Raw genomic sequence first — 13,592 nt, 5'->3', positions numbered from 1 at the left:
ATGCCCCAGCTCCTGGAGTAGCTTGGAGAAGGTAAAGAAAGCACACCCCTTTCCAAACCCCGAGTCTATCCCACCTTTTCTCCCCTCATAGCCTTCTACCCAGAGGCCAGCCAGTTGAACCTCAGGGCATTTGACCTCCAAGACGGTCCTGTCGTCTCCCATGGGCTGCGGTGCGATTCACCACCGCACCTGTTCAGCCTCATTGCATCTCGCCAAGGTGACGTGGGTGTGCCCTCTCCGTCAGTGGAGAGCACGGGAACTCCCAGCTGGGGCTTGAGGCACTACTTGGCTCCTTCACTCAGAGATCCTTGACTTCCATACCCTACATGGGAGCTAGCTCCTGTTTTTCATTCTTCCCCTCTGCTGGCTTCTTTCTTGGGCCCTATACTAGTGACACCCTCCCCTTCAGCACCTTGTCACAGTTCTGGTCTTTGGAATTTAGCTTGCATTAGACGAGTGTCCTCTAGGGCTGCCTGCTCATTAGCCGGGGCCCTAAACAGAGTCACCTGGGTGCACAGACCCTGACCAATTTTGTGTAGATAGGGCTTGGTCTATTTGCTTATTCATTCAACAAATATTTGTGGGAGACCTTGAATTCCCATTGTAGGTAGTGCTGTTGCAACGATGGGCAAATAGCCATGTCTTTCTAAGAGTTTGCAGGTGTGTCTGGAATAGTAAGCCAATAATCTTACACCGGATATACTAACAATAAGAGCAAGGAAGAAAAATGCACGTGCACAATGCCACGCGCAGCCTTAGGTAAAGCCTCTAAAGGAAGTGACGATTTAACTGAGAGCTGAAGCACAAGCAGGAATTAAGAGGAGAAAATCTTCTCAGACAGAGAGAACAGTACATGGGAAGGCTGGACGAACGGGCCAGCTGACTGGAGTGCAGCGAGTAAGGGCAAAGTGAGAGGAGAAAAGGCTGGAGATGCTAGTGGACTGGGCAGGCTCATCCCAGGGACGGCCGGAGAGAAGCCACTGATTAACTTGTACCTAAGAAATTACTGACTGCAGTTTAGAAGTGGGGCTGCTGCTTCCGTGAGGTGAAGAAGCTGGCCAGCAGGTTAACAGTTACCCAAAGGGGAATGAGGGCCTGACCAGGGTGGTGGCCTTATTCCAGTTGCTTGTCCCTGTCCAGAGATGCTAGGCTTATGTGTGCAATGTAGGCTCATCAGAAGACAACTCTGTGGAAGGCCCGCAGTGGGGTGATGGTTAGGTTGACGCCAGTGCTGACCTTTGGTAAGGAATCAGGACCTGTGTGGATGGGGGATGAAGGTACTGCCTTTAGCCAAGCGTAACAAAGCCTCTTACATTTTGCCAACCCGCTATGCTCAGGGTGTGCGACTCTCTTTACCCAGGGAAGAGGTCAGGGCACCTGCTTTGGGCTAAAGGGTCCTCTCTGCCATGTTAGCCTCCAGTATTTTAACCGGGTTGCTACCCTAAGGCCACCCAGCCAGAGAGGTTGGCAGGAAGACAAAGGTGGGCTGTAAAGGGGGAGGGAAAGCAAGTACTGGTCCTGTCTATCTCAGACTCTGGGGACCTGAGCTCTAAATTGGGTATATGACCTTGGTCACATTTCTCCTCTCTTGAGGGCTTGGGTTCCCTCATCCTCAAACTAAAGGTGGCCCAAAAAGTCCCTGCCAGCTGCGACTTCAAGTCCAGCAGGCAGGACATCCCGCCCGAGGCGCAGTGCCAAGCCTGGCAGGGAGCACGGGTGCGGGGGTCGAACTCAGGAGAGGAGGGGGCTGCGGGAAGAAGCAGCGACTGCGCGGCCGCGCGGGGGACGCTGCATACGCTGCCGCGCCCCCGGCTCCAGGCGGGCGGCGGCGGCGGCGGCGGCGGCGGCGGCCCGGGGGCCACGAGGTTACGTAAGGAGCGGGCGGGAGGGACCGGCGGCTCCGCCCGAGCGCGGCCGCCCAGCCCTCGGCCGCCCAGCCCTCGGCCGCCCAGCCCCCGCCCTCCCGCCCGCCCGCGCCTGGCGGCAGCCCCGACACCAGCAGAGCAGCCGCGCAGCCGGCAGAATGGAGCGGCGCCGGGGCTGAGCCGGGCGCACTCGGGCCGCCGCATGTGCCGCGCGGGGAGCAGCTGCCGAGCGGGCGGAGAGCGAACGCCAGGGGCCCCGTCGGAGCGGCCGCAGGAGAAGCGCCGGAGATGGGGTGAGTGAGCCCTCTGAGCGCCCGCGAGGGGCTTCGGGCCGCCGGTCGCGTGCAGCGACGGGAGCTTGGGGAGCCCCTGCCTGGATGCGGACTTTGCCCCGGGGAACCCACGGCCCTTCCCCTCTCAGCTAGCCGCGCGCGGAGACACCTGGCGGGGACCTGCACCAGGGCTGGTCTAGGCGCTTCGGCCATTCCGCGGTCTCCTTGCCCCTGGCGCGGGCAACTCCAGGGCCTTGGGTTTGTGAGTGGGAAAAGCAGTTTGCCATTCTTCACGGCTGCATTCACAGCCAACGACGTGGAAATCGAAGTTTTCCTGGAAAGGAAACACACCCAATAATAACCCTTCAGCGTAGGAATAGTGGACTTACAGGCAGCGTTGAGATGGCTGAGGGTGGTGGGAATCTGTTAGGAACCTAGGTGAGGCTCCAGATGCTTGGGAGGGGAAGTTGGAGCACTCAGTTGAAGTGAGTAATGCTTCTGAGTATATAAAGTAATTTAAAAAGCAGGATTGATTTCTCTTCGGCGGCGTCTCTCTGAGCAGTAGGCGCTGTGAGTCAGGAGCCACCGTGCTAATAACACATTAACTCCTTACATCTGCTCACCCATGTGAGCGCACACTCACGGTGTTCCTTCTCTATGCAGGGAATGGTGATTGTGCTTGCATGAAGAAACTGAGGCAGGTGTAGTTTGGTGACTTCTCCCAGCTTGCACAGCTGATAACATTTGTAAAAGGGGGAGCACCTAGTGCGTGGTTGCTCATGGGCAGAGGCTAGGCCACCGCGTGGAAAGGGGCGATGAGGGTGGCTAAGTGAACCAGAGGTCTTGAATCTATGTCCTCTGCTGCTGAGCCCAGCGTCCTTCAAACAGCCCTTCGAGGGACCCAGGGGCCTCTGCTGTATAGGTCTAGAGAGCTTGCTTCCCTCTGGGGACGAGTTAGCGTGGGAAGGCACGGGTGCAGTGGAAAGAGACAAGATTGCCCTGGTGGCCTGACCGGTCCCTATGGGTCAGTGGCTTTACTGTACTTAGCTCCAGGCAAGTCTCTGGAGTGGCTTTCTTAATGTGTCCGGTAGAATCTTGGAGAGAGTAGAGGCAAGCAAGGGAGAGCTTGGGGGAAGGAAGGTAGACCGCTGTGGACAACAGGGACATGGGGCGCAGAGGGGCCCAGCAGAAGTTCGCTTAGGAATATTGATGCCTATCTAAGAGACGTAACAAGTTGGGCAGCTAGGGGTCCCAGGTGTGATAGACAGAGCCATCCTCCCCCAGGCAGATTTTTTTTTTTGGTAACGTTTTTCAGCCACCAGCAGACAGGAAAGAGGCGATCCTTGAGCAGTGGGAGTCCTTGAGGCTCTTAGGTTTCATACTTAAAAACAAAATCTTTGGGAAGGAGTTAGTAAATGCAGGTCTCAAGATGGAAGATGAAAGGACCTCATAATTTCAACTCTTCCTCTGCCCCTCCCCCCTCAGCTGACACAAAGGGGGGAGGAGGGGAGCCCACTTGCCTATCAGAAACAAACATGGAAACTCTGTTGGTTAAAATAGGTCTGTGGAAATGAAAACGTTTACTCACAAAAGCTTAAAGAAACTACCAGAAAACAAATTTTTTGCTTTGTTTTGTTTGTGGAAAAGAAGGGAGGAGTAGCTTGGGCATTTTGTTTAAACACAGAGCATGTCTTTCATGTAATTTTAACAGCACTCAATAAATGTGCATTACTCACTTCTTGTAGCCAGAAGCTGGTTTGTAGCTCTTACCCCTCAGTGCTGTTTTAAAGTATATTTTCTAATGTAGGTTATATATATACATGTATATATGTGTATATACATACTCCTGTCATCCTTTCTGAGCCCCAGTAAGAGCAGCTTACAGCAGACCTGGCTGCAGCCCTTGTCTGAGCATCATCAGACTCTAGAGTACAGACAGGACAGAGATGTAAGGAACTAAAAACCGACTGCCTGCGTGTGCTCCCTGGCTGAGGCTGCGTCCCCCGCCCCCGCCTTAGGTGTTCACTGCCCTTTCACTCCTGTGAAGTGTTTTGCGGTCAGTATGTGCTGTCTTCGGTGTTTGTGCTCTCGTTCCCTGAGGCAGCTGTGTTGAACTGACTCCTCTCAGACGTCCCTCACCCTTTCCTTGTATACTCCTTGTCCCCCTTTTCTTGGACAAAGTAGCAGCTGTAAAGCAAAGGGACCTCTCCATCTTCCTGTCCTTCCTACAGCAGGAATGCAGCTGCCACCCTCCTTCCTGCCTGTTGGCTGAATGGCCAGTCTTTCTTGATGGCCCACAGCTCTCTACCGATGTAGACTGCCCCGTCCCCTTCCACCTTCTCGGAGGACCACTCTCTGTTTCTTAATGTCCCTTGAGCAGCACTGTCTGATGGAACTCCTGCAGTGCTGGGAGTGTCCTCTATCTGTTTTATGGTCAGTTACAGCAGCCATCAGCCACTCGGGGCTACTGGGCACTTGACTTAAGTAGAGACATGTGGCTGCCGGCTGCTGTATTGGGCAGCACAGTTTGGCCTTTTCTGTTTGTTTGTTTGTTTGGTTTGGTTTTTCGAGACAGGGTTTCTCTGTGTAGCCCTGGCTGTTCTAGACTCACTTTGTAGACCAGGCTGGCCTCCAACTCACAGCGATCCGCCTGCCTCTGCCTCCCGAGTGCTGGGACTAAAGGCGTGGGCCACCACGCCCGGCTGGCCTTTTCTGTTTTAAAGAGCTCCCTCTCCCCATCCTGTGAACCTGCCCTGCTTCTGTGCCACTTCCTTGTCCTTCTGAGGGTATCTCAAAGACAGGGCAAACCCATTGTCGCCTTTTTTTTCCCCCTATCACTTCTTTGACTTCCACACTCTAGTCCGGCTTCTGCCTTGACTTCAGCATAGAAACTGCTAGATGTCTGCCCTTATCTTCTCTCACCCTTGCCAGTGTTCCTCACAGGTTGCCCTTCCTCCTTAAAGCAGCTCCCTACCCCTGCCTCAGCTCCCCTGATACCTCAACCTTCTGTCTTTCTTTTCACCTGATGGTTCTGAGGTTCAGCCTTCCTACTAGTTGCTCCTTTGTCTGACTCTGAATGGTGGATATGCTTAGGACCTGGTCCTGGTTCCCCCTTCTCTGTCAGTCAATCCTTTCTTCCCAGGTCATCTTCTCCAATTCCTCAGCTCACCCCATTGCCCGCATGGCCTTAGGTATTACTGCCTATCTGCTGGCAGCCCTCCATTTTCGTTTCTGAGAGAGGTCTGCGCTTCTAATTCAGCCATCCCTGGAGCTCTTGCTGCTGCCCTGACTTTCTGCCCTCCCTCTGTCATCCCATCCCAATCAGTAGCCTCAACATCTTTCTGATAATTAGCCAAAGGTCATCCTTGGTTCGCCCCATGCCGTTGGCCCTGTGAGTTCTTTTTCTCACTCAGATACATCTCAAGTGCTCACTCTCCTGTAACACAGTGCTGACTCTGCTCCTGGGCCCCATTGCCTCCTTCTTGGATGGATAAACTTTTCAAACCTTCCCCCGCCCCCCCAGCCCCTGTCCCCTTACCCCCACCCCAGCTTTTACTCTGGGTTGCTGCCAATCTATTTTTCCCCCTGGGGAGCTGAGGGACTTTTAAGATTGCAAATCAGATCTTGTCACTCTCCTGTCTAAACACCCTTCAGCAGACAAAGGCATGGCGACTCTCCCTTATCGCTAGTGTCACCAGTCACTCTGCAGTGCCACCTACTGCATTCTGAAGAGTCTTGACATCCTTTCCAGAAGGCCCCTCCCATCCATCTCCTCCCACCTCTCCTGAGGACCACTTTCTTAACTTCTCAGCACCAATGCAAGAGCACACACAGTCTAGCCCAGCACTGTCCGGTAGGACTCTCTGCAGTGCTGGGATTGTGCTAAACCGTGTTCTTGGGGCCTTTGGATGCCTGAAATCCTTGTACCTTGGCTTCGCAGACACCCTCTCCCCTTCATTCATGGGTTGACAGCAGGATCAGCCTTTCCAGCCACCAGAGCCAGCGCACTGGCTCCTGTAACTCTCACACAGCCCCGCCTGTGTCGCCTACAGTACCTGGCCATAGCACAGCAGTCATCACCTGGGCTTCCTTTGACCTCATTTATATTCCATCCTGCTCCATTCGGTCCACAAAGACCGGACTCCCTTTTCACCACTGCGTCACAACAGGTGATACGGCGGCTGACATCATAGACTTGCCGTAAATGTTCTATGATCAAGTTACTGTTTGCATGGTGGGAGCCTTGCTTGGATGCCAGAAAGGTGCGATGTTTTTTTTGGAGTACCTTCTGAATGATTTTCTTAAGTGGGAGGCACAAGGGCCAGGAGAGAAAGGGATCATGTTTTGATGTGGTTTTTGTTTTCATGCTAAAGTGAGGCATTGGGTTTTCATTGTGACTAGGCTACTTTTCAGCCTGTGTGCTTCATCCGAGGATTGGAGCTGTAAATTACCATCTTATCTATAGAAGGCCAACAGAAAAGGCAGCTTGTCAGCTGTTGTCACTTAAGCTGATTTTGCCAGTGTTTACAAATAAGATGTACTGTATTACTGTGCACTTGCTTGTGTTGCAGTGGACGAGTGCCACAGTTACCTGAGGCGGCTGGCTGCCTTTCAGGGATCTCTACTGCTTAACTTTCTTCTGATGCTCTTTTCCCACCTCGGGACCACACTGTGTTCTTTTACAAACTACAGGGCTTTGCTTTGGGTTTTGAGTCTTTCCGGGACTGGAGAGGTGGGTCAGTGGTTAGCACTGACTGCTCTTCCGGAGGATTCAGGTTTAATTCCTGGTACCGACGGGATGGCTCACAACCATCAGTCCCAGAGTGATCTGACAGCCTCTTCCAGCCTCCAAGGGCACCAGGCCATGGGTCTGTGTATCTATGGTGCATAGATAAAAATGCAGATAAAACACCCATCACATTAAAATCAAATTGAAAAATATTTTAAAATGAGCTTGTCTTCTCTGGGCCCAGTTTTGCTGCTGTTGTTTAACTTTGCTTAAAGTTAATTCAAATCTGTGAGACAGTTGTCTAATGCTGCTGGGGACTCAGAGATGAACAGACCCACTAGTTAATTCCTGCCTCTGTGGGGTGTGTGTACTTAAAAGGGGACGTAAGCCTTATATGCCGGTATTCACTTTGTGTTTAAGAGTTATGAGTGTAAACAAAATATTGTCATCTGAAGGTGTCACACAAGGTGATGGTGGCAATGTCCATGAATTTGGGGAGTCTAGGGAAGATGTCTCACTGGAGACATCCCAAGGACTGCTGGTACGTAGGGTCACTCTAGCTCATTTAAGTAGCACTCTCCCCCAGTGTCTGTGTTGGGAAAAGTCACAGAGTTTGCAAGGGACTCGATGCCAAATGCAGAGATACCAGCTGAAAAAGTAAACAAGTATGGATAAATATTCTCTAGGTTGTTTTCACTTTGCTTATAAAATTCAGCTTATAGACACTCTAAAAAGTAAGGAACTGGACTCAAAGACACTAAAGCACAGTCGATTTTAGGTAGCCCGTGAGTAGGCCTCACTGAGGAGGCCTACAGGTGTACAGGGAGAGAAGCAGGCGCAACCGAGGGGTTTGGGAGAAGCAGATTCTCGGTGGAGTCAGCAGCATGTGCAAAGGCCCTGAGACAGGAGCATGCCCAGCACGTTAGTGAGCAGCGAAGAGGGTAATTGGCAAGAGCAGAGCAGGAGGAAGAGCAGTGGGAAAGAGGTCAGAGGTCAGCGAGTAGCTGGTGCTGGACCAAGTGTCTGGGGTCACTTCTGTCTTGGGAAATATCATCATTGATCCTGGAAGCTTCTAGTCGGTCTGAACCTTGAGAGTTACTAGGCCTGAGTCGAGGTCCCGTTTGTAGCTTGTGCACAGTCCCCTGAAGTGGGACTCGGAGCAGAGCACGTTGTTTGCTTTTCTTAAAGGACTCGTGGTTTGTGGACACTATCGCGTCTCTTCTCCGTAATGCCTCTGGGAGACTTAGGGTCCAGTGTGTGGTCACCCTTAACACACTCACCAGAGCTCGCTCATCGTGTTTAAGTTTCTTGGTGGACACACACACACACACACACACACACACGCACACACACGCACACACACACACACACACGCTGACCAGTGTGGGGAGAGGCAAAAGGTTGGCATTGGGTGTGTGTCTGTGTCTGTCTCTGTCTCTTTGGTGTTTTGAGACAGGGTCTCTCACCATTTCAGTTAGACCGTCTGGTCAGGGGACCCCTGGGATCCACCTGTGTCCACTTCCACATTGTAGAGATGCCACCGCACCCAACTTTGATGTGGGTCTTGGGATCTGAACTCGCATCCCGTTGCTTCTGCAGCCAGCACTTGACCACCTCCACAGCCTTCTGACGCAGCCGTGGCCCCCTGCTTGTGTTGCCTCTGCCCTTTCTTGTGTACTGTTCGGTTCTTGATTTTGTTTTTAAACAAAATGAAAATAGCTTTTTTTTTTTTCTTTCTAATTATAAAAGCATAGCATGTTCGTACTAGAGAATAAGAGTGGAAGGAAGGAAGTGGAAGCGACTTTACATCCCACGTCTTAGGCTAACCATCACCAGCAGTTGCTTATCTATCTTTGCAGACTCTTTTCCATGTGTGTGTGACTGTGTGTCTAGATGCATGTCTACAAAGGGAAATATATTTTTAACAAGATGAAATCATCCTATGTATCTGTTTTGTAACATAATTTTTACAACCCAAAAAAAAAAAAAAAAAAAAAAGTACCTTGAGTGGACAACTTCTCCTGCCAATAATTATAAAAATACATCATCATTTAAATCTGCACCTAATCTAAGTTGTTGTTTTTGCCAAATTTGGTACATTTTTTGTAAACCTGTTAAGTAGAAGGCAGAGTTTTTTTTTTTTTTAAAGACTTTTTGACAGTTCCTTAAGGCGGTTGGTTGTTGGCTTTAAATGAATTGCCCAAGGGGGAAAAATAGCAGAAGAGACCAAGACCACAATTAGCGTTGGGTGATTTGGGGGGGGGGCTGTATAATTTTGGGTGAGTTTTACTGCCCCGTAGTGAATCGTGGTGAGAACATTAAGGAGGCGCCATCGTTGCTAAGGGGCGTATGGGGTGGGAGAGGGATGGACTGAGGCCCACTGCTCTTCCTAGGCACTGTGCTGGGCAGAGTAATTCTGCTTGAAGACTCAGAAGGGATAGTTCTTTATGAGCAAAAGCACCCGTGTCCCATTTAGAAATCCTCTTTGTGCTTCAAAGGACCATTATCCTCCTCCTCTTCAAAGAAAATCCCCCTGAGGAAAGGATTGGTGTGCAGGAGGGACACTATATAAGACAAAATTTCTTAACATAAAAAACAAGCACCAGGGCTGGGGTGTTAGTTCAGCGATAGCATACTTTCCCGGCATGCACAGGGCGCTGGGTACTATCCCCAGTGCCGCAGAACACACATGCGCACCTAAAGGTAACCCCACAGGTAAATTCAACACTGTCTGTTCCGCGGGAAACATTTAGAGCTGCCAGCCGACAGTTTCTCTTTGGCTGGTGGGGCAGGCACAGAAACTTTTCGTTTGGTAAGAAAAGGTCTTCCTTCAGCTTTGTCAAATGTGAAGCAAAAAAGCGTCCGCACGGCGCATTTACAGCGGAGAAAGGGGCTCTCAGAACACCGGACTCCCTGGTGTACAAGCCTGGACCTCACAGGGCTTGAGGTGCGTTTCCCTTGATGAGCTGAGCAAAGGCAACCATGACGAGAGCCTGGGGCAGAAAGCCCGGGGTGTTGTTTCTGAGGCCCTAGCCTCTTGAACACCGCTTTGCTGTGTTCCTACATCTTCTAGGTATTGGGTGTGCGGGCGGCCTCAGGCATATTTTTAAGTTTGGAGGTGAGAGCTGGCATCGCACACCAGTCTCCTTGCAGGGTGTGTTCTGTGTGGGAAGAGGCAGGATGGGAGCCTCTTTGAAAGCGGTATGATGTCTCCAGATCTTCTGCCGCCGAGGTGCTGTTAGTCATATGGTATCATTCTGGTAGAAATTATTTAAATTATATTTCAAATTAGCTTGTTAGAATAAAAATACACTTGTGGGGAATACATTTAGACATTTGTCAAAGGCGAAAAAGATTTTTTTTTTCAACAACACTTTTATTCACAAACTTGATAGTCGTCTTCTTATCCCTTGGAGAAATCGGAGAATATGGACTCTGCCTCAAGAGCCTGCTGGTACCTGGGTGCTTCCGGGCCAAAGGAGGGCTGCTGAAGGCTTCTGTTTGTGCTGGGGTGTGGGCTTAGGCAGGCTCTGCTGTTTGTTCTTGGTGGGGAAGCCTGAGTCTGGGTCCTCTGTGAGAGTAGGAGAGCCCAGCCAGGCCCTTGGTAGCTCTGAGGCATCCTGTCTGGGTCACGGGGTGGGGCAGTCTATAGGGACCTAATTAGTGAGGAACACTGCAGACCCCACAGCCTGCGCTTCGGAGCCCTTCTGGGATCTTTAATTGGGAAAGTGTTTAATTGCAGTTGTTCAGATAAGTGGAGAAAAGAGAGTTGCTTTGGCTTCTATTGCCCTGGGAGCGAAGGGTAACGGAGAAGGGTTCCCTCGTGGGGAAAGGGATGCTGCCTGTTCCAGGGTGTTCCAAGGGGCAGGACAAGAAGCTGCTGGTGAAGGTGGCACCGAGGCCTGTTAGCTCAGATGGTGTGAAGAAGTGGTCTGTGCCTCCTCCATAGGTCTGACTGTTTCACCCGCTGGTCAGTTTGTCCTCCTGCAGGGGTGTCTTGTCAGTGGAGCTAGAGAGGGTAAGGGTGGGCAGAACAAACCCCAGCCCTCTGGGCTGTGTGAGCTTAGATGGGCCCTTTCATCTCCGTAAGAAGCTCCTCCCTCTCTCCCTCCTTCCATCCCTCCCTCCCTCCTTCCTTCCATCCCTCCCTCCCTCCTTCCTTCCATCCCTCCCTCCCTCCCTCTCATCACATTCCACTGAGTTACACTAGATTCTCAGACTCACTGTATTTCACCTGTTCAGTGGTTGAGCCGGTCAGGATCAACTGATCTGCTGTCAGGTGAGGCCTAACCTGGGTGGTGGGGACACTGGGTTGGAGATAAAAGGGCGGAAGGGAGAGGAATGCTATCACAGGACTTCAGTCTGTGCCCATTTTGAAGGGAAGAATGGTTATTATTTTAGGGAACTTATTCTAAAGCTAGTGATGAAGGGTGGCACGGAGAGTTAAGAGATTAGAAAGAAAGAGACCTTACAGCAGTGGTCCTCAGGCTGCCGCCCTTTAATGCAATTCCTCATATTGACCCCATCCATAAACTCACTTCCATTGCTACTTTGTAGCTGTAATTTTGTTGCTGCTATGAATCGTCAAGAAAATATCTGTGTTTTCCAACGGTCTGAGGTGACCCCTGTGAAAGGTTGGGAACTACAGCAAACAGCCGCAGTCTAGGCAAGAAGTGATGGAGACAAAGAGAAAAGAGAGCAGATCCGGCACAGATGACATCATGTGAGCCTTGGGATGAGTCCAAAGCCTCCTCTAGGACTGCGCAGCAAGCGTGCATGTGAGAGGCTCACTGGGATGACGAGGGGCTTTCTTGTGTACTTGTGTCATTGGGGCACACGTGAGCTCGCTCGATGAGACCGTGGTGTGTGCGCTCTCACATCTCCCTTCATTCTTGAGGGCGTCCTCACTTTCAGAGTTGAAACTGGGTCCGAGGGATTCAGTAGCGTGTTCAGGCTCTTAGGCAGGAAGTGGCTTGAGCCTGGTAGAGAATAAAATTCATGTTCTTCAGGTGTAGTTGCTGGAGGCCATGCCCTCATAATGGAGCTGCTGAAGTGAGAAAAACAGGCTGAGTTTTCCACAGGGTGGCTGTCTCCACAGTCTGGGGCTGATAGTGGTGACCCTGGCTCCGTCTGGGAGTGGAAGAGGAGAGGTAGCTCTCTTGGAGGAACGGCTGGGAGTTTAGCGTCAGGTGTGTGTCATCTGTGCACTGTTGCCCTCTAGAAGTACAAACTCAGCAATTGGGGTGGACTTGTAAACAGACTCATCTGAGGCGGATTGATCAGCCAGCCCAGGGAGACAGCGAGTTAAAAGGAAAGATAGACATAGAACCACCCTTGAGCCAGGTGTGGTGGCGCACGCCTGTAATCTCAGCGCTCTGGGACACAGAGGCAGGCAGATCTCTGTGAGTTCAAGGCCAGCCTGGTCCACAAAGAGTCCAGGACAGCCAAGGCTACACAAAGAAACCCTGTCTCAAAAAAGAAAAAAGAAAGAACCACGCTTGAAGGGAAGAAGGGAGTGAGAGGTAAGGAGACCAGATGGAAGCGGAGGAGACTCTAGAAGCTGTGGGTAATAGGCTTTATCTTGGTTATCCTCAACAAGGCCAGTGACCTCCTGATGCTCAGAGGAGGAGGATGAGACCCAGAAGGGGTCTACTGCTGAATACTGTGGCAGCGGGAGTGTCAGGGTACTGATGAATTGGAGAGCAGATTCAGCTAAGTGGGGAAACACAGATCCACTCACAGGAGAAACTCAAGGAGTGAGCATTGAGAGGGAGTAGAAAGTGATTGGAGCCAGGCTGGGTGGCTCACATCTGTAATCCCAGGCAGAGGCAGGCGGGTCTCTTGTGAGTTCAAAGCCAACCTGGTCTACAAAGCAAGTCCAGGATAGCAAAGGCTACACAGAGAAACTCTGTCTTGAAACAAACAAACAAACAAAAACAAAAACCAACCAACCAACCAACAAAAACGATTGGAGGTGAAGGTGAGGATGAGGCAGGGTCAAAGGAAGGGTGGTTTTTGTTTTGTAAGTGGACAGCGCTAAGGGGCCGAGAGCAAAGCAAAGTGGGAATATTGGAAATGTTAGAGAAAGAGGCGGTGAGGTTGGAGGCGCATGGGAACACAATGTAGGGATAGTAAAGCCGCCATAGGAGACCCAGGAAGAGCTCAGAGCAGGTGTGCACTGCGGAACTTTTTATCCACTTGTGTGTTTTGCTGGACATGGGATCTGGGGCTACACACATTGGGGCAAGGGCTCCACCATGTGCTGTACCTCCATCCCCAAAAGCATCATTACGCTGGCAGGAGGGGCTGGATCTGTTGATTGTGCCCTTTCACTGTGAGCTGGGGATCACCTAGGAGCTGGGGCCTAGAGCAAGAAGAAAGGGGGTGAACTGGTCAGCTGCTGCAGTGGACTGGGGCCGGGAGTTAGCTGAAGCAGTTACAGATTTACCACTAGCCTTCAGGGGTCTCTTGAAGAATCAAGAAGAGTATTTTAGAGGCGGCCACAGCTAGGCAACTTGCCAACATGCTCAGGGGTGTAGGTGTAGGAGCCGAGGCAGGCAGCCATAGGTCCCATGGTTCGTGATGGCAGCCACCCTGGTCAGATTCTAAGTGTCTTGCCATCCATAGGTTGGGGACCCCATGTGAGGAAGGAGCACCAGCTCCAACCCATGGGTCACCTGTCTGCCCTCGCATCTCACAGTAGCATTGTTCTGCTGTTAATATTCT

At 51.4% G+C, this 13,592-nt stretch overlaps 1 protein-coding gene across 1 annotated transcript in view; it reads left to right on the top strand.

Annotated features, from left to right (window-relative positions):
* The first annotated feature begins 1,994 nt into the window (after positions 1–1,994).
* The window catches only part of Homer2 (homer scaffold protein 2), a 103,354-nt gene continuing 91,756 nt past the window's right edge, over positions 1,995–13,592 (top strand). The window contains exon 1 of the mRNA XM_051148835.1: positions 1,995–2,158. Coding sequence (XP_051004792.1) covers positions 2,154–2,158 — 5 coding nt within the window. The 5' untranslated portion in view covers positions 1,995–2,153. The remainder of the gene's footprint in view (positions 2,159–13,592) is intronic.

This window comes from Acomys russatus, chromosome 7 (assembly GCF_903995435.1).
Source record: "Acomys russatus chromosome 7, mAcoRus1.1, whole genome shotgun sequence".
Lineage (NCBI taxonomy): Eukaryota > Metazoa > Chordata > Mammalia > Rodentia > Muridae > Acomys > Acomys russatus.
The sequence above is the reverse complement of the archived record's forward strand: the minus strand, read 5'-3'. Positions and strand labels throughout refer to the sequence as shown.